Source organism: Hibiscus syriacus, unplaced genomic scaffold, assembly GCF_006381635.1.
Source record: "Hibiscus syriacus cultivar Baekdansim isolate YM2019G1 unplaced genomic scaffold, ASM638163v2 tig00112852_pilon, whole genome shotgun sequence".
Taxonomy (NCBI): domain Eukaryota; kingdom Viridiplantae; phylum Streptophyta; class Magnoliopsida; order Malvales; family Malvaceae; genus Hibiscus; species Hibiscus syriacus.
In genome coordinates, this window is record NW_024063410.1 from 290,965 (window position 1) to 315,096 (window position 24,132).

Here is a 24,132-nt window from a genome sequence, read left to right on the forward strand (position 1 = left end):
CAAACTTCCCATACATCATAGTTTTCATAGCAAACAACATAGAAAATAAACAGAAAGATACAGTAATTACCAAGGGGAAAAAAGGGTGAAATTTTAGGCATCAACACTATATGTCTTGTATATGAGTTTTTGACACTGATACCCATGTCTGTAAATGCTCCGGATACGGTGCCGGGCACCGATAACAACACGACATGATGGATAACATGAATTGGGAAGAGGTTTCCATTAGCATTGAGCATATGTAGCTCTCAAGTAATCTGCTATTTCTGCACTTTCAAACATTTGCACCCCCGTGTTTGGATCTTCTAGGTAAGGTACCTGTAATTGTCAACCATTTTTTGGGTAGAAAATACCATCTATGAACTTTCTCAAGTCGAAAACATGTTAACAGAAGTTCTAATATACCTGAAAATGTCCGGCTTTCTCATACAGGATATTCCGTTTCGGGCTGCCCCGAGGACAACTAATAGAAAAAAAAGAGAGGATAACTTCAATTAATAAAAATGATCTCGGTAGCATGTATTGAAACTCGAACGAGTAAATGAAGACTGATTATGAACGACAAGGATGTGAATGATCACGGTTCAAGGCCTGATACATCTTAACCTTACAAGGTTTAGTGCATATGCAAATGCAAGTAGCAACTAGAATCTACCATAAGTATGACGATGATCATGATTCGAACAAATGGCTTAAACTAGTCTATGTAGCCAGATAGATTTTGAATGTTCATGGACCATTTATGTTCGAGAAGAGAGGCTGCTTGAACAAAATTGCCTAGTCAAGCAGAGTGATTATTTAGACTTTTTACCTGCGCTGAATGTGTGGTAACTCGAGTTCGACCAGCACTTCTCGAGCAATCTTACAGAATGGGGATCCCTAAGAGGAAAGTCAAAACATTTTAAGGGCGAAAGCCACGAAACTTGTATGCAACTAGTGCGAGTGTATAAATATATATAATCTATAACAATACTTCTACATATACACCATTCGGAAATTATAGTTGCCTCAGATTTAAGAAGGAACCTAAGTTGCTGAACATAAATATCTTAAAATTTTGAGAATTTTAATACTGTACTACCTCAAATGCCCATATCTCAAGTGGCTTGGGAGGTAACTTTGATGGAGTGTAGTAAGTTCCCTGCATAAAACATAATAGGGTTTACGTTAGGGCATCCTCGTAGCGTTTTGCGGAAAGCAAATGCTCCGCAAATGCATGGAGTAAAACTCAACATAATCGCTTTAGGTTACAAACAAGCAAGATTTACTTGAACATGGGTGTGTGTGTGTCAATATGAATATAAATCTGACATGGAAATGCTTGATTTTTTTTATATTTCTAAATCTTCCACGTAATAGAAAGGTCGTATCTTCATACTTCTGTGTCGCACAAGATGTCAGAAAGCGATGGAGGAACATCGTAAACAAGTTAAAAATGCATAAAAAGAAGAACTCCATGTCTGTTTTAAAGAGGAATTCCATGTCTGTTTTACCTTTCCAAAGCGAGCAATCATGGCAAAGGCTTCACTCAGTGTCTGCAAAACAAGAAGATTTTAAGAACATTTCAAGGAAACCGAGAAAAATAATTAGCCAAAGATAAAACGCTAACCGTCAGCGGACCGAGCGACAGCATGAAAGGAACTCTTCCATCACCTAAAACAAGATAGAACAGCATAGATGAGTAGGCTGACTTGTAGCACAAGAAAAAACAATGAACTCGTACATCGAAAACTCTATAATATCTCAAGTACGCATCAGCCTAGAATAGGTAGTATTAGTAAGCAAGACATGTTACATTTACCATAATTTCGAACCAGATACTTTATGATTTCATCTGATTCATACATAGCCACTCCCGTATTTGGATCCACCTGAAACCCGAAACAAATCATGAAGTCGAACTCCCGACATTATTCTTTTTTTAATGTCCTTAAAACAAATAAAAGTGTTAATAGATGTGAACTAAAATAACATCTAACCATGTATGGGAACTGCTGCTTTCCACCCATTTCAGTAACCTTGGGACGAAAAGTTGGACCATTTTTGGGGCACGGATAAAACAGAACATCGAGATCCAAAATTGAAACAATTTCCCTAACCTGTGTACCGATTGCGACATGTCAAGTTAGAGTGAGATAGCATCCAATGGGACATCTGCTCCATCACATTTATCTTTCATGACAGTAGCAAGAAAACTACCTTCCGACAGAATGGACAACTGGAGTTGCATCACCATTATCCATGATTCAAAGGGAAAAAACGAAGCGAACAGAGTCAATCTTTTCTTCATCACAAATGAAACATAAAAAACTACAGGGAAAAATATGGCTACAAAGGCCATACACATAGATTTAAGGATAATGAAAAGAAAATCCAGGTACCTTTCAAACTCATATATCTCAATCGGCTTTTCTGGACGAGGGCCAATCTTCGATGTCTCTTTCAGCTTATAACCTGTAAAAAATAGTATCCAATCCGCATTTAACTGTGAAATTTCAATAAAATTTAAACGACAGAAAGATCAACCATGAAAGTAAATGCTTTGCTTCCACGATTTGGACTCTAGACTCGTACCAGACTTCGAAAAAATGACATGGCAAAATAAGGAAATGAAACAACAATGGATCTGCCATACCTCCTATGTCTAAACTATACTGGTCAGGTGGGATCTCATCCTTGGAAACAAGAGACGCGGAATAGCTGCCACGAAACAAAGAAGATAAACTAGTATTAGAAGAAACATAGAAAGTCTAATGCTATTACCATGAACCATCTTATCCACTAATTAGAGTTAATTGCACCGTGCCTCTTCAAATCATGTCCAATTTCTTCTCAAAGACTCTCCTTCTAAATCTTTAAACCTCTTAGCATTCTAATTTCATCCCAAACTATGACCCTCATTCTAAATTAATCTCAAACTTTTGAATGTTTCAGTTTCATTCCCAGACCATCGATATACGTGAATCACGTCTCTTGTTAATAGAGTCGTTATAAAAATTGTTAACTACCATGCAAACGTTGATGCATATTATTATGTAATGATATGATGGGACATAAACGATAATTAATATTGAGTTTAAATAAAATAATGATTTTGAGGTGTCATACAATAATTATCGTTTATATCACGTCATATTATTATATAATATACACTAGTGTTTACATGACTAACTTTTTAATGGTTTTACTAATAGGGGTCTTATTAACAAGGGATGTGATTAACATATATCGATAATTTGAAAATGAAATTGGAATTTGGAAACCAAATTAAAATAAGGGTCAAAGTTTGCTCTCGGAGTGTAGTAAAAGGCTTCTTTCCTTTAATTAGACAACTAAGAACAATTTGATAGTGGATGGTAATTATGACCAGGGTTTCAAATAGCGCCCCGCTAGCGATGCCTTCCGCTACACCTGCAATAGCGTCCGCTATGACCGTAATCACCGTAAAAACGAGAAGACCGAAAACGCGACCGTGATTTGAAATCTTGATTAGGACTAACAAATTTCCCAGAGTGCATATAACGAAAATAACAGCCTAAATAATCCAATTTGATTACTATGTTCATACTCTAATTTTTCATAGAAAACTCAAATTCATTTACCAGAGCCAAAAATACCAAACACCATCTAAATTTCATTACACTTAATGTGAACCCTTCAATTTTCTCATGAAAATCAATCAAAATAAACAAAAGGGAGAAGAAAATGGAAATACATACCCAGAGACAAAAATACCGGTTCCCAACCGAAAGAACAAGGCAAGGCAAGCTCCAATGATATCCCAAAACTTATCTGGTCTGATGCCAAGCCTCTTTGGCTCCGGTTGCTTGAAATTCGGAGGAAGAGCAAAGGATGCAGCCGTTGAAGAAGAAGAAAAAGAAGCAAAGCTTGAATTCTGAACTTCCTTGGTACCGCTGATAGAGGCAGTATTGTGCTGGGAATCTGAGGTTTCCGAGGAAGCTGAAACAGAAGTGGAAGGTGGTGATTTTAACTGTTTACGGAAGGTAAGTGATGAAAAACCAGGGAGCTTGGAGGTGTTAAGGACTCCAGCCATAGCTTTGGGTTGATGAAATTACACTTTTCTTTGAGAGATCCTGGCGTTGACTTTATTTATAGCGAGAAAAAAAGTTTGGTTTTGGCCTTGGGGGTGTGAATGTGTCCATCGCGCCCATTCATCTCATTAAATTCTGTTCTACCTACCGGGAAAGTCTACGCCAATCGGTACGTGTATTAAATTGGGAAAAAATTAAAGTATTATTTTATCTTTTAAATATTTATATTTTTAAATGATGAATTGTGCTTACAAAATTATTTAATATATATTTAATATAATACTTAATTATAAAAATAAGTGCTTAAACTATAGTATTTTTCATAAATAAGTGTTTAAATTATTTTTTTGAATGATATCGATGTCTAACGTTATAAACGTTATCACTTTAGGTGTTCGGGTCATCAGTAACATTAATTTCCTCCATTAAGTGTGATGATAATTTCAAAAATTTTATTTAAAATTTAAAAATTTAAAAATCATATATTTAAAAAAATTGAAATAACCCCAAAACTTTAAAAACCTTAATTTCAACCCCTAAACTCACACCGATCGTCGCACTTTGTCGTCGATGAAGCTCCATCCAACCTCACCTCCCCAAAACGATCAAAACCCCTTGAAATTGTGACCTATCAACAACAAATCAACATTTTATACACCGCGAACCCTAAGATGAAAATCACAATCCCACGTAATTTTAACGGTCAATCAACATCATATGACTAAAAAGATAGTAGAAACTACGTTGACGATAGTGGTCATGACCAAAAAAGGCAGTGGCAGTAAGTTAGGGTAAGGATTTTGAGGCTTTTTTTGTAATTTAAGAAAAAATATTTTTTTAAATATAATAATACTTTTAATATTTTATAAAATAAATTACCAAATTATGAAACTTGTCACTTGATAAAGAAAATTAATGTTGTTGACAATCCAAACAACTAAAGTGATTAAAAAATAGTTTAAGGATCTATTCGTAAAGAACACTATAGTTTGAACACTTATTTTATAATTAATCCTTCATATAATTAATGAGTATATGAATATCCTTATGTTCGATATATATTTGTCCAATGTTGGTTAAAAAAGAGGATATATTTGCCCAATGTATTAAAAGTCATTCATTGAAAACCCAATTTGCCAACTAAACCCAAATTAATAATTTTCAACATAACTCAAATTTTAGGTTAAATTCTAAAATGAGGACATAACCTTTAAGAATTACTCACAAAAAGACTAAATATTTCAAAAGATCAAATACCTTAATATATTCAAATATAATCAAATAAAGATAATCTTTCAAAAAAAAATCCAATATGAGTATCAAACATCAAGAATGAGCATGTTCTATCGTATAGTTTGTACCTATTATATGGACATTGAGTGCCAAAAGCCTTGTTTTGATAAAGAAATTTGAAAACAACTAGAGGAATAGGTGTTTGAACTCTCCATTTGCTAGCTGACAGAGTTGATCATAGCTGGACGCATCTGCCATTATTAACAATGCCAAGGAAAGATTTCTCAGAGACAATCAAAAGAGATTACGAAAAAACACTGAATCCAAGTGAAGATTAAAGAAATAAGGCTTCAAAGGAACTTCAGACAGACCCTTCAAAGGAACTTCAGACAGACCCAAGGCAGCATATAGTTCAACATTGCTTAAATCAATCAGTTTACCATTTTATTCTTCTTATTGCTTAAATCTGAATAAACCCATCAACATTGGGGAGACAGACAAATCTTTTTCAGAAAGCAAACTAGAGACCATTAGCACCAATTACTGTTTTCAAGGATGAGTGTGATTTCTTGTTAAGAGGTGAACTTCTAAAATTTTAGAGGGGATCAATTTATAAAGTTCTAGCTGGCAAAAATATATTATTAAAAAAATATCTAAAACATGTACTAGTTTAATTTTTTTCAAGGGGACGATTATCCCCGCCCATTCCCCTCAGTCCATCCTTGACTGTTTTGATTCAGCTACCCTAATAAAGTATTTATTAAAACATGTAGAAGTGTTTGCCCTAAAACCAATCTGGAATTCCATGAAGATGTAGTACCCAAATCAGAGCTGAAACCCTCGAAATGCAGTTATCTATGTAAAAGCAATCACATTTGCATTGGCCAAAAAGGATCATGATTTCATATGGAGTGGAAAAGCATACCAAATGTGTCACCAAAGTTGGTCCACAATTCAGCTCGGATGGTATTTTCATTCTCGGCAACTCCAATAACCTCAACAAAACTTGTAGGCGGAACATGTGGAGAGCCTTTTGCAACAAGTTGGTAACCATCGGTAGACTTTCCAATCACGGATGCGATATCAGACCGGGTAACCTGAAGCACGGTTCGCACCTTTCGTCCCACATGCATGCGTAGCAATCCTCCATTAGCAAAAGCTGCAGGGCTTGAAATATCCATATCTTGCATAACAAATTGGAAAACATCAAAAAATAAATTAATTTTACCAATTCGAAAAGTGATTTCCAATCACAATCGTACACTGAATTAGAAAAACAACGACGGTTTTTACCCAAACAAGAAGCTAAACACAGATTTGCAATGAAGTTTGACCAAATCGTTATCACTAATCTAAAAGGGAAAATCCAAGCATAATCAACATTCTACCCTCATATCACATTATAACTATTAGCAAATCTAAGACGAGCGACATACAGAAAATGCCAGTAAGTTTATTGAAGGTCAAAAGAATTAACAGGGCGTTAATTAAGTCGGTTCTACTCATTTCACAAAGTTATTTCCAGGTAATGAAAATTAAATAACTACTAATCAAAAGTGTGTTAATTCAGTCCGATCTACTCATTTCACAGAATCAACCGAATACGACAACTATTTTGGTTCACAAATTTATTTGCAGGAAATGAAAAAAATTAAATAAATACTAATCAAAAGTGCGTTAATTCAGTCAGATCTACTCATTTCTCAGAATCAACCGAATACGAGAACTAGTTTTGTTCTTCATGATGAAAATCAGTAAGAAAAATGAAAAATAAAGGTTGCGATGTATAACGTACCGAATCAAACTAAAAGTGAGGTTTAGTGAGGATTGATGACGGTTAAAAGTTAATTGCTGGAAAATCTGAAAGATAAAAAGGAAATTTCAGAAAAGCTTCAATTGATTTTCTCAGGAAACAGAGTATATATTATAGAAAAATTACCCGATCGAGTGCCAAGAGGACTTCTTCCTTCTTGTTTTAATTTATAGGATATAGGGTTTATATATTAAGTAGAATTTAGGATATGAAAAGCAAGCGCGAGATCCTGATGGCGGCAAAATGAAATCATGGAGGGATAGGGAGTGTCACATACAAATAAATATACAATTCGAATAACTCGAAATTTTTATTAATTAGTTAATGAATTTTTAAGTTTGAGTCCAGTGTCTCAATTCTGTATGATAAATGTATATCACATACGAAAGAAATAAACACGTATTGTATTTTTTTTTATCAAAAATCACACAGGAATGTATTGTTGCATGTGTTACTCGACTCAACTCGAATTTTATAAATTTTACTCGACTCGAAAAATTATCAAGTTAACTACGAATTGTAAAATAAGACTCGTCAACTTGAATAACTCTAAAAAATTTTACCCGACTCGATAGAACGTTCACTCCTGTGCACTTATATATGCCATAAAAACCAAATTAACCATAATGCTTCTATTACGCAAGAAAACACTTTGGCTTGGAGAAACAATAAGGCTTTAGACCATGATCTTGGTTATACATCTGTGTACCATTGAGCAGCATAAGTCTCGAGTCCCATGACGAATCAAGGCATAGTTAGAAGCAAGGAGGGTTCTTAATGATCGAAAAGCTGCATTTACAAATGATCTGCTCATATTTTTGGAGATTACTGCAACTCATACGTGGAAAACTGGCCAACACAGACATGGTCAAAGTATAAATTCGACCCTCGTTAATAACTCAATTTTCTCAACAGCCGCAATGTCCAGTCGTTAAATTTCAAAGGAAAATAGAAAAACAAAGAACCAAGTGGGAAAAAATATGAACAAGTCTTGTGTTTCGAGTTCTTTTGAAGCAGATGAAATAACCACCAGGGTCGCAGTTTACTTGATCTTCTTCTTTGGACTCAACTGCAGCAAGTGAAAAAGAATATTTAGTCCACTGCATGCACACAACATCATCACCAACCAGAGGATTTATATGAACACACACAAGCCTGATTGCTATGACCACATTTCTTCTTGCGACAGTTCACGGCTCCAGGATGCAGCAGAGCATAACACCTAGCAATCAAAGAAAGATGTATCAATTTCAATGATTCACAATGCATGTTTGCATTTTGGTCAAATCGAGTTGTGGGGGTGCTGGATTCCTTCATGGTTTCAGTTTGGGTTCATTTTGCCATATCCCGAGGAAATAGAGAAATGCATCAATCACTGCAACCACAGGTAATTCTAGCCACTAGGCCCATCAAGTTATATCATTCACTCAAATCATTTGATTATACAAGCATCAATCAACATAAAAATGCCTTACGAAGCACAAAGAGTTCTTAAACAAGTCCCAAAAAATATAAGAGAATGAACTAATCTTAAGAACAGGCAAAGCATTATCATGTTCCATCCTCGAAAATCAACTGCAAGTAAAGTTTGGATCAGTTCACAAAATACGAATGGATAATTCAATTTCGGGAACTAGGATGCCCTCTTTTCATTCTTTTACTTCAAAAGAGGGTTCAACTTATAGTCCCATTGTTCACTAATACTTCTACAACATAGAAGAGAATGAAGTTTCAAACATGCTTAAACATGCAATATCTTTCGATTTAAAGATAGAGAAAGATCTTACCAATTACTTCTACAACATAGAAGAGAACGAGAGTTTAAACATGCTTAATCACACAATATCTTTCGATTTATAGATGGAAAAAGATCTTACCAATTACTTCTACAACAAAGAAGAGAACGAAGGTTCAAACATGTTGATGAGACACGATTTAAGATTTGTATTACCATACACGAGTTCAACAAACAAGGTTAACCACTAGAAAATGTTCATCCCCTCATAATTTCTCCCTAAATCCAGAAATCTCTTCTTCTTCGTGCATTTGAGCAAACTTATAAAGCTTTTCATTGAAAAGCACCAATGGATCCTTATTGATTAAATTACCATTGTCATCGTAACCATCCTTCAAAAACACCGCCCAATTCATCTCCGTCCCTGCCAAATAAAACGTCAGATAACACCCAAGGTATTGCAAGTTTGGGCGAAGATATTATGTGCTGTTCCAAACTCCCGTCTTGTGGTGAAATGCAAGCCATTTTGTTGTAACAGTGTTCGGCAGAAATTTCTAACAACATTAGAGCAGTTGGGCTTAGAATCACTCCTGTCGATCTTCTCCCTCTAATTCTTCTTAACCATGATCATATGCAAGCTTATTCTCTTATGGACATCAGGTAGAACTCCTCATTATTGTCCTTTGGGTTAAGTTTACGAAGTGTTAACTCGGAAAATAAATTCATACTCATTTCTAGACTTTCTAATGTTTGCTACATATCTTTATGTAGTTTGGACACCTTTCCATGTGCCGGAACAACGACGGCATGTGAATCTCTATACATGGGAGTCCCATGTGTTACCATGGCTGGTTCGGTACATGCTCATAATGTCGGTGTTAGTCTTCTCAGCAAAGTTGGTAAGGAGCTTCACTTTTTTTTGCTATTATTCGTTTATATATTTTTCATCGGACTTCTCTTATTGCCCTCTGGTCTTCCGATTAATTATCCGTTTGTGTTTTTTACGATTTACGTGCCACGGGCTAACTATATAGCATTTGGGTACTTACAATGTAGGGTTAAAACATCTGATGGCCCTGAATGAAGATGAATACATCCAACTGGCACTACAACAGTACAACTAGCATCAGACATCACTGCCCTCCATAATCTGAGAATGAGTCTTCGAGAGCTTATGTCTAAATCACCTGTCTGCGAAGGACAAAACTTTATCGGCGGTTTAGAGGCAACATACCGGAACATGTGCCGCAGGTATTGTAAGGGTGATGTCCCATCTTTACGGTTTATGGAAATGCTACAAAAACAGGATGCAGCGGACGAGTCAACTGTCAAAACCGTCGAACCAGAAAAATCCAGTCTCAACCGACACCTCCCTTGGACCGGTAAAGTCTTAACGGATTTAATCAGATCCCGTCACCTACTTTGAATCTCACTCCTGCTGACGTCTAAATTTCCGATGCATTGGTAGCATTTTCGGTGGTGTGTTCATTACCTTCTCGGGGTACAATCCTTCCGTAAGGCTCAACAATCCTAAGTAGTATTGGTATTCTCTGTGGGGAAAGAGGATGCTGGTGTAAGTCTGTAAAGTATGATTATATCGTGCTCGTTTCAGAAGAATAGCAGTTTGGGAAAAGATGATGCTATCGGCTACTGAATATGTCGTCGTTTTCGCGTCCCGGACTCGAGGAACCGTGGATATTCAGCCCTGGTTTGTATACTACGAGGATAGTTATTGCTTTGCTTTAGCATTGCAATTCTCTCTTTACTGGTGTTGATAGTGGCTCTGTTGGTTGGCTTGTCAAGGATCGTAGTTTTTCATGTATTAATGTCCATCCTATTGTCATGTTTTTCTTTGTTAATATTAGGAGTAGGATAAATCACACCATTCTTTACTAAATTATACCCTTTTTTATTTTCTCCTATTTTACTCATCGTACTTTAATTTTTTTTAATTTATTCACTAAACTTTCGAATTGCTCATATTTTGATCATTCTAAATTATTTTATTATTATTTTGATATGACATGACGTTTTTATTATTATTTGATATAAAATAATTGAAAATATAAAATAAAAACAGAAGGTGGTCGGACTTCATCGTCGAATATGGTGGTTGTTTCACCGAAAAATATCCAAAAACCCGTGAATCTCGACTAAAATATTTCGACTTCCTTACTTTTAATCTCCAGTTTGTGGGCTTTGGAGCAAGCTCTGATAAGATGGAGATCGAATTCGGACTCACAGTACGCGACGAATCGACCCATGAAATTTGTGACCGAACATCCACCATCTAGGGCGGTTTGCGGTAGTGTTCGACTACCTTCTGTTTTATTTTATATTAAATAATAATAATAATTACCAACAACCAGTTGGTTTAGTGGGATGAGACACTAGGTCCCTTAAGCAAGGTAAGGGGTTATAATCCTAACGTTTGCGAATGAAGCAAACTGGGTTGGGAAGGTTACCCTCGCTTCTGCAGTACCCGAACTGGATTAGTCGGTTAATAGATCGAATACCCATGATTAATTCAAAATAATAATAATAATAATTCATAGTTGTTTGAGGTCTAATATAAATAGTAGTTAAATGATCATTAAAGGCCAAAAGAAGAAGAAGAAAGATGGTGTATTTTTATTTAAATTAAAATCGAGTCAACCAAAACCCAACTTACCTCCCAAAATCCAACAGTGCCTAAATGGGTAATTGCCTAAAACCAACCTTATGAAGACGGAATTCTATCATCAACTTCCATACTTTAGGTATGGCATGTTGGATGGCATTCTTCCACTAGTACATTCTTTAACCATAATAACATGTTAAATTATATTGAATCAAATAAAATATTTAAATTTAATTTTTGTGTGCGTCAAATTTAGGTTCTAACACATAAACATAATTTAAATATTATGATCGAGCTGAAAAAAGATTATGTAAAAATTTAATCTTTTAATTTTTCAGGCTATGATGTATTAAATTACACGTTCAGTTTCTAAACTATCAATTTTGGTCAATTTTAGTATTTAAATTTTTATTTTTTTAAAACCATACCTAACGTTTAGTTTTTGTTTTATTTTAGTACTCGTTAAAAGCTTAACATTAAGTTTTGAAAAAAAATAGAAAGTTCATGTATTAAAACAGGCCAAAACTAATAGTTTAAATACTAAACACATTAAGTTTTTTAATGGTGAGATACTAAAATGAAACAAAAACTAAATGTTAGGTATGATTTTGAAAAAAATTAAAAGATCATGTACTAAAATGGACCAAAACAAATACTTTAGATACTAAACGCGAATTTACCCTATTTTTTATGTAGAAAAAAGCAACAAGTAAATGATAGAAAACAAATTGGCATAATGCCGTAATTAACCCCCAACATTTACCAAAATGATCATTTTATCATATATTCTATTTTTTTGGGAGCATTTGCCCCCCCATAACATTTCATTTTAGGATAAAAGGGCCCCTAAACTTGACAAAATAATCATTCTGTCCCATATTCTTTTTTTAGGGCACTTTAGCCCTTAACATTTCATTTTAGGTTAAAAAAATTCTATTTTAGAGCGCTAATTGTGTGTTAACTAATGATTTTCATATATAGAGGAAGTTTTTTGCCTTAAAGTGAAACGTTGAGGTTAAAATGCTCTAAAAAAGAATAGGGGCCGAAATGATCATTTAAGTAAACTTTGGGGTTATTTTTAGCATTATGCCAAAAATTTTATAGTTGAAATTGTACAAAAAGTTTGTGAAATTAAGTATCTCCACTCCGGAAAAATCATTATAAAGTCTCGATTTTCCTCTTAAAAATACATTTTCATTAAATTATTGTAAATTTTTGAACGGGATTAAAACGAAATTTCAGATAACCATCTATTATTTAATAAAATTTTAAATTTCTAATATACAAAGAAAGTAGGCGAGAAAATCCCCTTAAGAATGGTGGTTTAGTTAATTGTTTTCATAGTCAGAACAATAATATAGTTGACTACTTGCCCTCTATAAAAACTCAATCACCCATTAAACCATTTCCCATCACAAACAAAAAGCTTCATAGTTTTAGCTCTAAATTTTTCTCTCCTTTTCTTTTCTTTTCTCGCCAACCAAACAAACAAAAACGATAAAGAAAATGCCCAGGAGTGCGAGCGTCGACGTGGAGTCCAATGACGAATCGAAAGGCAAAACACCATTGATCGGCGACGGCAAAGAGAAAAAGAGCGGATTGAAGAAAGTAATGGGAATTATGGACTTCATCCTGAGACTTGCCGCCATAATTGCAGCTCTCGTCGCCGCTGCCACCATGGGAACCAGCAACGAAACGGCGCCGTTCTTCTCTCGGCTCTTCCATGTCCAAGTTAGCTACGGCGATCTTCCCACGTTCCGGTACGTCACTATATTATACAAAGATCAAACGGTTAAATCAATGGTTATCTTGCGAATTCCATTTTATCTATCAACGGTTGGTTATCGATATTCACCTCTTGATCCACATATAATTCGCTTGCAGGTTCTTCGTCATTGCAATGTCAATATTAGCAGCCTACCTCGTCCTTTCCCTTCTATTCTCCGTTGTCACCATAATCCGTCCTAATATAGTTTTTCTAAGAATCATCTTATTCATTTTCGACATCGTAAGTATTCAATCACGACACGACTCGAAAAATATTATAAAGTTATATATATATCATCTTATTTATTTTGAATCTCATAAGTATTCAAACACAACATAACTCGAAAAATATAACATCAACTTGATACATAAACATATCGAGATGCATACAAGACGGTTATTGGTGTCACTAAAACATCACTTGCGCCACTGTTTTTATTTTATGACGAAAGATATAATATCGCAACTTTTGCCACATTAGTAGTTTTGTTAAAGGTCAATGGTAACGATACATCTTTGTTACCAGGGTAAATTACATGTTTAATATTTAAATTATCAGTTTTGATTTGTTTTAATACTTAAATTTATAATTTTTTCAAAATTATACCTAAAGTTTAGTTTTTGTTTCATTTTAGTATCACTGTTCAAAATTTAAGATTAAATTTTGAAAAAAAAACTGAAAATTTAGGTACTAAAATATATCAAAATTGATCGTTAAGGAACTAAACATGTTAAGGTTTTAACTGCGAGATATTAAAATGAAACAAAAAAAAACTAAACCTTATGTATGATTTTTAAAAAATAAAAAATTTAGATATTAAAACGGATTAAAATTGATAGTTTAGGTACTAAATTTGCAGTTTACCCTTGTTACTATTATAGTGTATTACCGACGTTTTTTTTTTAATGGCAGGTGGTATTGTCCCTGGGCACGGCGTCTGCAGCGGCGGCTGCAGCCATCGTTTACTTGGCTCACAGTGGCAACGCTGACACAAATTGGTTATCCATTTGCCAACAATTTGGAGATTATTGCCGGAAAGTGAACGGAGCCGTCGTGGCGTCATTCGTCGATGTTGTGTTCCTCATGTTGTTGGTTTTGCTGTCTGGTTTTATATTCCTGAAAAGAGGCTAAAAATTAGAAGAAGAACATATAGACATTAAGCATGTGTCTTAGTTTCTTGTGTTTTATTCGAGACTTTCCTTTTAAGTGTGTTCATAATAACCATTAAAATGGTAATTGTACTTAAAATTGAAAAATAATTTAAGCTGTTCTGAATTACAGTGGTAGATTAATGGGATAATATTATATTGGGTACATGTATTTTAATAAAAAATTAATTCGATACTTGTGTTCTTAAATTGTTTAATGTAATACATGATTTTTTTAACTAAATGTCCAATATGATATTAGGGATGGACATGGGTCAGGTTGGGTTGAATTTTTAGTCCACTCGAACCGACCCGAGAACAATGACTCGTCCACCCGAGACCCGACCCGACCCGCATGAAACAAGATTTCACTCGACCCAATATATAACATAAAAACCCGACTCGAACATATATAATAAAAATATTATTTTTATTCAATAAAAATAGTGACTTAATTGAAAAGATAATATATAGAGGGGTATTATTGTAATTATACCTAAATTTATAAGATAAAATTATTTTTTTCGGGTCGGGTCGAGTATTTTTCACCCTAAATCCGAACTCGACTCGACCGACCCGAGCATCACATTAAAAAAAAATTCGACCCGACCTAAACCCGATTTTTTTTAAAAAAAAACCCAATGTTTATTAAATTGGTCATTTTGGCCCCTATTTATTTTTTTGAGCATTTAGGCTCTTAATATCTCATTTGGGACAAAAAAAACTAGATGAAAATCATTAGTTGACACACAATTAACACTCCAAAATAGAAGTTTTTAACCTAAAATAAAACGTTGAAAGCTAAAGTGCTAAAAAAAACAAGAAACAAAATGACTACTCTTTCAAATGTTAAGGACATTTTACCTTAAATTAAAACATTAGGAGGTAAAATATTCTAAAAAATAGAATAAGAAATAAAACGACCACTTCGATAAATTTTGGGAGCTAATTTTAATATTATGCCTCGTCAAAGCGTAGGTAACATATCTATATTTAAGAATAAAGTAATTTTAATTTTTTTATCATAAGTCAAATATGATATAAGTGAGAATGAAAAGTATAATTTAAGTGAATTTATTATATTTTCCCCAAAATTAATGAGGTTATTTTTGTCATTTGGAAAATCAGTAAAGTAAACATCTAACTGCCGAATATTTAGAGAAATTGATCGTAATGTTAAATCCCCAAAACAAAAGGTAAAGTTTCCCGGGAAAATCGTTAATAAAATCGAGATTTGGGGTCTACAGATTCAATTACTTGGATCGTAAAATGTCTCAGACTGGGAAATTGATGCCGAATCTCGATCAACAGAGCACGAAGATGCTCAATCTCACTGTTCTCCAAAGAATTGACGCTTTCATAGAAGAGATCTTGATCACTGCTGCTCACGTCACCTTTTACGAATTCAACATCGATAGCAGTCAATGGGTTCGCTTTCTCACAAATCTGTTCATAAGTTTTTTTTAATCTTATTTTTGTTCTTGATCTGGTTTGAAATTTGGATCGTGAAAGTGTTTGAAGTTCACTTTATTTTTTTTAGAGTCGAAAAGATGTTGAAGGATCTCTCTTTGTTGTTAAGAGGTAAAATAGGTTAATATTTTTGGGCCTTTTATTTCCGGCATTAACGTTTTTAGAACTTAGAAGCAAGTAATTAACTTAGGCAATTGGTTTAACTCATTGAAGTGATTGATGATTTTCCTTGGTTTTAAGGAGTACTCAACCTCGGTTCCAGTTCATTGTAATGAATCGGCGAAACACAGGTACAAGTTCTTAATTTTAATGAAAGAGTACACGCCTTTTTCTCTCCTTTTGCCTGATTTGGTATTAAAGTTGTTTTTAACAAACAGATAATTTAGTGGAGAATCTATTGGGAGATTTTGAGTACGAGGTTCAAGGTCCGTACTTGTTGTATCGAAATGCAGCACAAGAAGTTAATGGAATTTGGTTCTATAATCCCCGGGAATGTGAGGAAGTTGCAAGCCTGTTTAGTAGGTATAGCATCTTGTTTTTTTCCATTTATCGAACTTCCTGTTATCAACTTTGAAGTTTGAACTTGGACATGGTCATCCCAAGTGAATTTGAACATGGAGGTTTAGATCTTTTATATCTCATGTTTGTTCGTATTTCACACAGTTGTTTTTCCCCAAGAGGAAGGGTTCAGTGGTTGAAAGCCTTCCTTTGAGATGTAGTTTTGATTTAACTACAATCTTATGTATTTAAGTTTTAAGTATTCATAAATGTGCCAAGAAGATTCTAGATAAGTGGGGTCGATGCACTTTAATCTGTCAAACAGAGAATGTGTGTTTATAGCTCTACAACTATCAAGTGGTAAATTTTTGAATGATATGCAATATGGTATATTAATGTGACTTGAGAATTGATCACAATATATGAAACAATATTTTCCTTGCATTACAGCTACCTTTAAACTTCTATAGTTTAAGAAAACCATGAAAGCACTCAATAAGATATATACAAGTGTGTTTATTGAGATATTGTTTCGAGGTATTATTAAATAAAAAACCCCTAAAAATTATTTGTTTAGACCAATACCTCCCAAACAACATTAGTTAGAAAAATACCCCCCAAACTGCCCACGTAGGACTACCTCGCGTCCTATAAAACGCTTTTAATGTACCTTGTGTTTTATAGGGCACGAGGCCCATCAACATTTTCAGATAAAGTCATTTAATATTGGATAAAGGCAATAATAAATGCATGAAACTTGTTTTTTGTAAAACGCGAGGTTTGACCTCGCTTTTTGCATAACACGAAGTCATCCTACATGGCAGTTTGGGGGTATTTTTCTAACTAATGTTGTTTGGGAGGTATTGGTCCAAAAAAATAATTTCCGGGGGGTTTTAATATAATAACGTCTTGTTTCGAGAAGAGAAGTACTTGGTCTGTTTCTTTTGGTGACTTTAAATACTAACATTTTATTTGTTTTTTTCTTCACAGAATACTTAATGCATACTCAAAAGTTCCTACAAAGCCAAAAGCATCTTCAAGTGCAAGGTAATTACTTTGATGATGCATCTGTAACAAAGCCTTAGGACATATTAACTGTTAAATTTCCCAATGCAGACTGCGGGATGTTTCCAGTTTAGCCTGTTGTACTTAATGCTTTTGGTTCATTATGCCATTTTGAACAAAAATACGTCTTGCCAATTGTCTGTGATGCGTGTGTAGAGGGTCCTTTTGGTGTGAGTGAGGCAGCATTGCAAACAATTGAAGGATTGAGGCAAAGGTGGATGAGATTTGGACTAGAGTGGATTGTGGGGTGCCATATTTTGTGGCAGTTCAAGAAAATAGGTGAAAGTGAAGGGAAAATGTAGGAACTGTAAAATTGGAACTGGTAATATATGCTTGGGAGTAGATGAGTAAGGCAGGAGCTTTATTTGCAAAATTTATTCTTATAAGAATTTGCCTAAACTCCCATATAATAGGTTATATAGTTCATCTAATTCAGTAGAACACTTTCAAGATCTATTATGAGTCATATTGTTAAATTTGTAGCAATGATTGTCATAGAATTTGATGATCTTGATATTGATTCTTGGAAGTCCACCATCCTTGTTCTTGACTAATATTGCTCCACCTGGTAGTATCTACTGCCTTAATCTCTTTGTCTTCCCATTGTGTCCAAAGTGTCCTAAGCTTTTTTGTTGTTCTGGTGTAGTGAATTTGAGGAACTAGAAGCAGTTCCTAGCATGTCTGTAATCGAAGGCCCCTTGGAGCCACCAGCAACTGCCTCTCCTGCTATTGATGCTCCTCAAGATTCATCATTTGTTAACTTCTTTAGTGTATGATGATTGTGACACTTGCACTTTTTATTTTCAGAGCCTGATATTTATCTGGTGTCTCTGATTTCAAGGTTATTTGGTTTTGCTATTTGCAGGCTGCTATGAATCTTGGAAGTAATGCTCCAAATAGTACAAAACCAGCACATCCTTACCATTCTATCTCGACCATCCCTCTTTCTTCTCATGCACCATCTTCCATATCGACTCCTGCACTTGCTCCATCAGTGTCATCCCTTCCTCTTTCTGCTCAACCTTCGCTTGATTCTGTAGCTAGCGGCAACTGGGTGGCTAATCTTGTAAAGCCTTCTTCATTTTTTTGTACCCCCTTCCTCATCCTCATTGATGATGCCACCTCCCTCTTCATCAAATCCAACCATTTCTGCTCTTCATCCACCTGTCATTCCACAACGTCCTTATGGCACTCCAATGCTTCAACCCTTTCCACCACCTACTCCACCTGCATCTCTCACTCCTGGTGCACCATCTTCTTTGCAGAACGGATCTCTGATTAGCAGGGATAAAGTCCGTGATGCACTACTAATGCTTGTTCAGGTGTTTTATATATTTTCATCTATTTTTCACTTGGAATTTTAATTGATATCACCTCATTTTCAAGTGTAATGGCCGATTAACATTTGGCCAAAAGATAATTATAGAGGATCAATCAATGATGCACATTTTGCAATTCCTACTCATGATGAAGTCTTCTAATTTGCTTCTACTTATTACTCTTTGTTTTATTCTTATGCTAGGATGATCAATTCATTGACATGTTCTATCAGGCATTGCAGAAGGTGCATCACATGTGAACACCCTAGAGTCGATCCTCAAGAAACTTCATTTTTATGTTCAACGTGCACCTTTTTCTGTTTATTTTCTTTGATATGCTATCTAAACTTTGACACTTGATTTGGACTACACACCAATTGTTTACTGAGGACATGGTGTTGAGGCATAAAAAAGAATGTGAATCATGTTTGCCGACAAGGTAAAAAATGCTGCTCACAGTCATCGACAGACCTAATTTATAGTGTTGAGATAAAGAAAAGAGTAAGAATCGGAGTCTCTTAAACCCGAGCTTTCTCCTCCTATCACCATTCTGTCTGCACCTTTAACTCTCACCTTCAGGTGGGAGAGATCCGTTGTCATATTTGGTGTTTGTTCTTTTTTTTCCACTTCTTGAGATGTGCATCATATTAGGGTGGTCGATTGCTGCAGCCGTGAGAGTGTGTGACAAGGGGAATAATCACTTCGGTTTTTCATTAGAGGACCTGATTCCTAGTACACCATAGTACAAGTTGGAGGTGCAATTGACATTGAAAAAAAGTTAGGGTCAATTTGGTGTTTGGAGGTGCAATGGACATTGGAAACTTATAGTTTGGTTTTAACATCTTTATATATTCTCATTTGGACTGTAAATTGTATGAATTTATATAACTTTTTTGTTTTTATTCTCTTTAAAGGCATAACATGCATGATGTAATCTCCCTAGATGTAAATTATGTTATGCTTTGCTGCAATAACTTTGTTAATCAGACACTTGAGGAATGTAGCCTTTGTTAAATTACTATGTGACAAATATTAGATTCATAAACTATCGGAACCAAATTTGACACACAAGATAACAATGCTGTCACACTAGCCAAAATGTTGTAAAAATCAGACTGGCGATTGAATCGACCAAAATTTATTATCGGATTAATCAATTCGAGTTGTTAATTGAGTGTTTAAAATAGTATGTTTTCCCCATAAACTCTAATAAATGATTCGATTTATAAGATAGTATCTGTCATAACTCTTAACTACGAATGTTAATACCCAACATTTTTTATGCTCTCAGAATTTAAAAAAAATAACAATCATCGAATTCGTTTGGTTTTGTAGTTTTGGTAATACAATTTCCATAAAAAAATACACTTATATCTAATTTTAATCAATGTACGAATTTATCAGTCAATCTAAGGCCTCGAACAATAATTTCTCACATTTACCACCAAAATTCACAATGCAATAAAGGAAAAAAGCACTAAATCTTCATTTATTTTACAAATAAAGCAAAACCCAGAATTTTAAACCCTGAAAAGGCGTCCTATTATCCTTACTGCTCTTGGGCGTTCTTTCTTTTGAGGGCGGCGACTAATCGTCGAGCATCTTTCGAAGCCGGTCTTTGACGAATTGGCTACGGGCTTTGGCGCATTATTGTTGAGGACCAATATTGACAAAGGAAAGGCAAGCTCCGGTGGCTATAAATGAAGCTCCGGTGAGGCAGAAACCATTTTGTTAGTGCTATTTGATTCGCCGTCGGCGAATATTACCAAAGCACAAATTTTTGTTTGGTTTTTGTTTTCTCTGTCGCCTACGGCTCGGCTTGGCTTTTGGTTCTTTTTGTTAACTATTGAGCCAATGAAGCAGTGCCACGTTTTGTTTACTTATGTCATGAAATAAATTTTGGTTTAACTGACAAAATTCCCCCTTAATTATACCTGATTTTCAAATTGGAACTTACTATTATTTTTCAAAAGTGACCCTAAAATTTTAATGGCTTAATATATTTTTTGGCGCCTAAATTATACCTTAAATTGACTTTTGGTACCTAAGGAATTTTTCTTTGAAAATAAATACCTAATGTTTTTTTCGTTACACTTTTAGATGCTTACTGTTAAAAAGAAATTAAGTGACATGTGTCACTTAACGATTTTTAATAATAAAAAATTATGCATCAAAAATAAATTTAAAGTATAATTTAGACACCTAAAAGCGTATTAAGCCAATTTAGTTTTGGCCTTAGCTTCAAAATACCATAACTCAAGTATCGTGTCTTGTATAGGATTTCTTAAAATTCCTTTTGCGTCTTGTATTAGAGTTTTGAGAGATATAATTAAATATTAGCTACGTAAGTAAAGTGTATTTGAGTTATCGAGTTCGAGAGAATAGTCTATCTTGTAATAACTTTCACATAGATATTTCTTTGATTATCATATTTTTTTAAGGGTAAAGTATGTAAATGGTCCTTCAATTATAGGGTGTCACTTTTTTAGGTCCTATTACCATTAAAAATTATAAAATGACCCATCGATTATAAGATGTTGCTTTTTAAGTCCCCTGACTATTAAAAGTTATAAAATGGTCACCCGACAATTCATTGTGTTCCAAACTCATCATTTTTCGTTAGAAAATGATGACAATTTGATTTATATATGATATAATCTGATCTGAGAATCTAAAAAAATATCATATCCCATCCAACAAGTTAACATCAAACTCAAACTGCTATCAGTTTTAACGAAAAATGACGAGTTTGGAACACAATGAATAATCGTATGATCGTTTTGTAACTTTTAATAGTCAATTGACTCAACAAAGCAATATCCTATAATTAAGGGACCATTTTTTAACTTTTAATTGTTAGAGGACTCAATAAAATAACACCCTATAGTTGGGGACCATTTGTATACTTTTACCTTTTTTGTTAATTAGAGAGTTGTCTACGTAATATCTCATGTTTCTTCTACTATTATCTCCATTTTATTTTTATGCTTCTTATTAAGGAAATCTAAAAATAGAATTGTTCAACTTTTCTTTTAAAAAATGATTACTTTGATTAAAAATTATCAACGTTTTTCACAATTTCAAAAATTAAATGTTATCCTACTTTATCATAAAAAGTACATTCACACACAGAGAAAAATATTGAAAGTTATGGTACAATTTTCTTAAATTTTACAAAGAAATTTTAAATTCTTATAAAATTTAGATAGTTTCTTTATATTTTTTATTAATAATATAATTTTGTTCGTCACTTGGTATAAAAATCTTGCGTTCGTGTCTGCGTACATTTTCACTAGAAAAATATATAGAATTATAATCTTCGTTCTTTTTAATTGAATAGTTTATGGTGATTATAGTATCTGATAATAATCATTCTTATCTATTGACAACACACCTAATTGCTTGAACACAGAACCTCAAATAAAAATAGCATTCTCTTTAACTTCATATATATGAACACATCTAAATCTAATTATTAGATAATATTACTTCAATAAATTTAAATTATTATTTTTATATAAAGTTAATTATATTTCTATTAAAATTTTGGATAAATTAGACATTGATGTCGGTGGTCTTCCCTCTCAACCATCCTATGTCAACATCCGGGAAAATGCATGCATCAAACAATTCAAACTTTGCACGACATGTAACACTCTAAATTTCGGGCTAGTAGTTTCGTATTTATCCGAGAGACTTGTGGACCTTGTGGATTTTGAAATTAAGTCATTGGACTTAATTTGGTTGAAATTAGGCCCATTTAGCCATAGAATGGAGGTTTATAAATTATTGAAAGATGATGGAGGACCTATAATGCAAATTTTCCATTTTTAAAAGATGAAAACTTTTATACCTTTCATCTCCATCTTCTCTCCATTTCTCTTGTTTCCTTCTCATTTCCTCCTCCCATTTTTCTCTCCAAGTTTTATAGCAAAGGCTTTGAGTTCTTTGGTTGCAAGAAAAAATGATGGGTTTTCATCCAAGTATCAAAGGAAAGGGTGCAACTAAGCAAAGAGCCTCATTTTGGGATTCAAACATTAGGGTAGTGTATTTCTAATCCTTTGGAGTGTTAAGCTTTCATAAATTTCAAGAATTTTCTAAGATTTGGATATTTGAATATTTTAGGGTTTATCTTTAAATTCATAATCAAGTCATATTTTAGGTGTAAAAAATGTGTTTTTATGACACTTTAAGACCCTAAATAACTACCCACAATATTAGTAAATTATTTAGAACAAAACTATAGCCTTTAGATTGATTTTAGTTGTTTTCTCGAGCTTAACTTAACTATTTCAGGGTTTAAGTATCGATATTGGGATGAACAATATTGATATTAGATGAATTGAGGCAAAAATTAGGGATTTTAGACAGGGAATATCGATGCTGCCAGAATAGTATTGATACTGCCCATATAATATTGATACTCAGGGTGACAGTATCAATACTGATCCCCATTTTCAACAGCAAAATACTTTTTTGGTATCGATACTCATAGGAGTATCGATACTTGACCCTAGGGTATCGATACTACAAGTATAGTATCGATACTAACCACCTTGGATGATCAGATTTGACCCTGATTAAGATCCGTAAGAGCTAGGGGTAGTTCGTAAGGATAAAACTTAGCCCGTAAGGGACGTAAATTACCAAATGGGCCCAGCGACACTCGTAGGAGTGCGTTACAACTAGATTAATTATAGTTGGCATATCCAAGTATTTCAATTGAGCTCGTAGCATGTATCTATGGATAAAGGATCATATCATAGTGTAACACCCCAATTTATGGGTTATGTTTCTTATAGATTAAATATGAAGTTGGTTGGAAAATAATTGTTTTATTATACCATTATTTTATTAAACAAATGGAGGATAATGAATTAGGTTGAAGTGGACAAATTATTGGGTGTGATGGGAATAAATTATGATAATGGCATTGCTGGAATCCATTGTTTCCGGCTTTCATTTTCGGCTAGTATCCACCATTGTTTCCAGCAGAATGGTCCAAATGAAATTATATATATAAAATAATATAGTGTTGGATGATGATTGCAGTGGTTGAGTAGCCTCATATCATTGCTCAATATTTAACTATTTTCTGGGGATTATCTGTTGGTAGGTTCGAGGAATGGAAGCAGCCACTACAACAGCTTCATCTCTGCAGCTTTCCTCAGCTGCCACCATTGATTTTCTGTTTTTGGGTTCCGAATATGACCATGGTTCCTACTAAAAACCTTCCTCATGGTGGTGGCGAATTTTATGGCTTTTGTGGTGGCGACAGTATATACACGGAGAGTTTCGGGCATATGAGCCGTTTTCGTGGTGGGTATGATTTTCACACCGAAGCTTGCTTAGGAATATGATCTAATTTATAAGCTAACTGAATCGATAAAGATGAATCGAGAACTAAT

At 34.1% G+C, this 24,132-nt stretch overlaps 4 protein-coding genes across 4 annotated transcripts; 2 read left to right on the forward strand and 2 right to left on the reverse strand.

Moving 5' to 3' along the window:
• Positions 1-5: 5 nt before the first annotated feature.
• Positions 6-4,135, reverse strand: LOC120183937. Its single transcript, XM_039188527.1, has 12 exons — positions 3,723-4,135; positions 2,639-2,703; positions 2,385-2,457; positions 2,203-2,221; positions 1,983-2,102; positions 1,805-1,874; positions 1,613-1,656; positions 1,497-1,538; positions 1,085-1,144; positions 815-882; positions 409-466; positions 6-321 (listed from the first exon to the last, which is right to left on the reverse strand). Exons 1-12 carry the CDS (start codon positions 4,055-4,057, stop codon positions 229-231), a joined length of 1,047 nt encoding a protein of 348 aa, XP_039044458.1. The 5' UTR covers positions 4,058-4,135; the 3' UTR covers positions 6-228.
• Positions 4,136-5,454: 1,319 nt separating this feature from the next.
• Positions 5,455-7,252, reverse strand: LOC120183892 (replication protein A 14 kDa subunit B-like). Its single transcript, XM_039188484.1, has 4 exons — positions 7,228-7,252; positions 7,084-7,148; positions 6,214-6,471; positions 5,455-5,539 (listed from the first exon to the last, which is right to left on the reverse strand). The coding sequence occupies exons 3-4, from the start codon at positions 6,467-6,469 to the stop codon at positions 5,475-5,477; spliced, it is 321 nt and encodes a 106-aa protein (XP_039044415.1). The 5' UTR covers positions 6,470-6,471; positions 7,084-7,148; positions 7,228-7,252; the 3' UTR covers positions 5,455-5,474.
• A 5,705-nt stretch (positions 7,253-12,957) lies between these two features.
• Positions 12,958-14,357, forward strand: LOC120183903 (casparian strip membrane protein 1-like). The gene is made up of 3 exons (XM_039188493.1): positions 12,958-13,216; positions 13,341-13,464; positions 14,137-14,357. Exons 1-3 carry the CDS (start codon positions 12,963-12,965, stop codon positions 14,353-14,355), a joined length of 597 nt encoding a protein of 198 aa, XP_039044424.1. The 5' UTR covers positions 12,958-12,962; the 3' UTR covers positions 14,356-14,357.
• A 1,228-nt stretch (positions 14,358-15,585) lies between these two features.
• LOC120183858 (mRNA-decapping enzyme-like protein) lies at positions 15,586-19,619 on the forward strand. Its single transcript, XM_039188463.1, is given in 9 exon segments — positions 15,586-15,800; positions 15,913-15,953; positions 16,083-16,132; positions 16,220-16,364; positions 17,331-17,387; positions 18,052-18,175; positions 18,271-18,486; positions 18,488-18,727; positions 18,928-19,619. Coding segments are annotated over 9 exon segments (1,089 nt in total). The 5' UTR covers positions 15,586-15,641; the 3' UTR covers positions 18,985-19,619.
• The last annotated feature ends 4,513 nt before the right edge of the window (positions 19,620-24,132 follow it).

What these genes read in the sequence shown, in the direction of transcription:
- LOC120183903 (XM_039188493.1), top strand. Translation starts at nt 12,963, where the DNA reads ATGCCCAGGAGTGCGAGCGTCGACGTGGAGTCCAATGACGAATCGAAA. An exon ending in GGCGATCTTCCCACGTTCCG is followed by an intron (nt 13,217 to 13,340) that starts GTACGTCACTAT and finishes ATTCGCTTGCAG; the next exon opens with GTTCTTCGTCATTGCAATGT. An exon ending in TCTTATTCATTTTCGACATC is followed by an intron (nt 13,465 to 14,136) that starts GTAAGTATTCAA and finishes TTTTAATGGCAG; the next exon opens with GTGGTATTGTCCCTGGGCAC.
- LOC120183892 (XM_039188484.1), bottom strand. Translation starts at nt 6,469, where the DNA reads ATGGATATTTCAAGCCCTGCAGCTTTTGCTAATGGAGGATTGCTACGC. An exon ending in CAACTTTGGTGACACATTTG is followed by an intron (nt 5,540 to 6,213) that starts GTATGCTTTTCC and finishes TAATAATGGCAG; the next exon opens with ATGCGTCCAGCTATGATCAA.
- LOC120183937 (XM_039188527.1), bottom strand. Translation starts at nt 4,057, where the DNA reads ATGGCTGGAGTCCTTAACACCTCCAAGCTCCCTGGTTTTTCATCACTT. An exon ending in TGATTGCTCGCTTTGGAAAG is followed by an intron (nt 1,145 to 1,496) that starts GTAAAACAGACA and finishes TGTTTTATGCAG; the next exon opens with GGAACTTACTACACTCCATC. An exon ending in AGAAAGCCGGACATTTTCAG is followed by an intron (nt 322 to 408) that starts GTATATTAGAAC and finishes TGACAATTACAG; the next exon opens with GTACCTTACCTAGAAGATCC.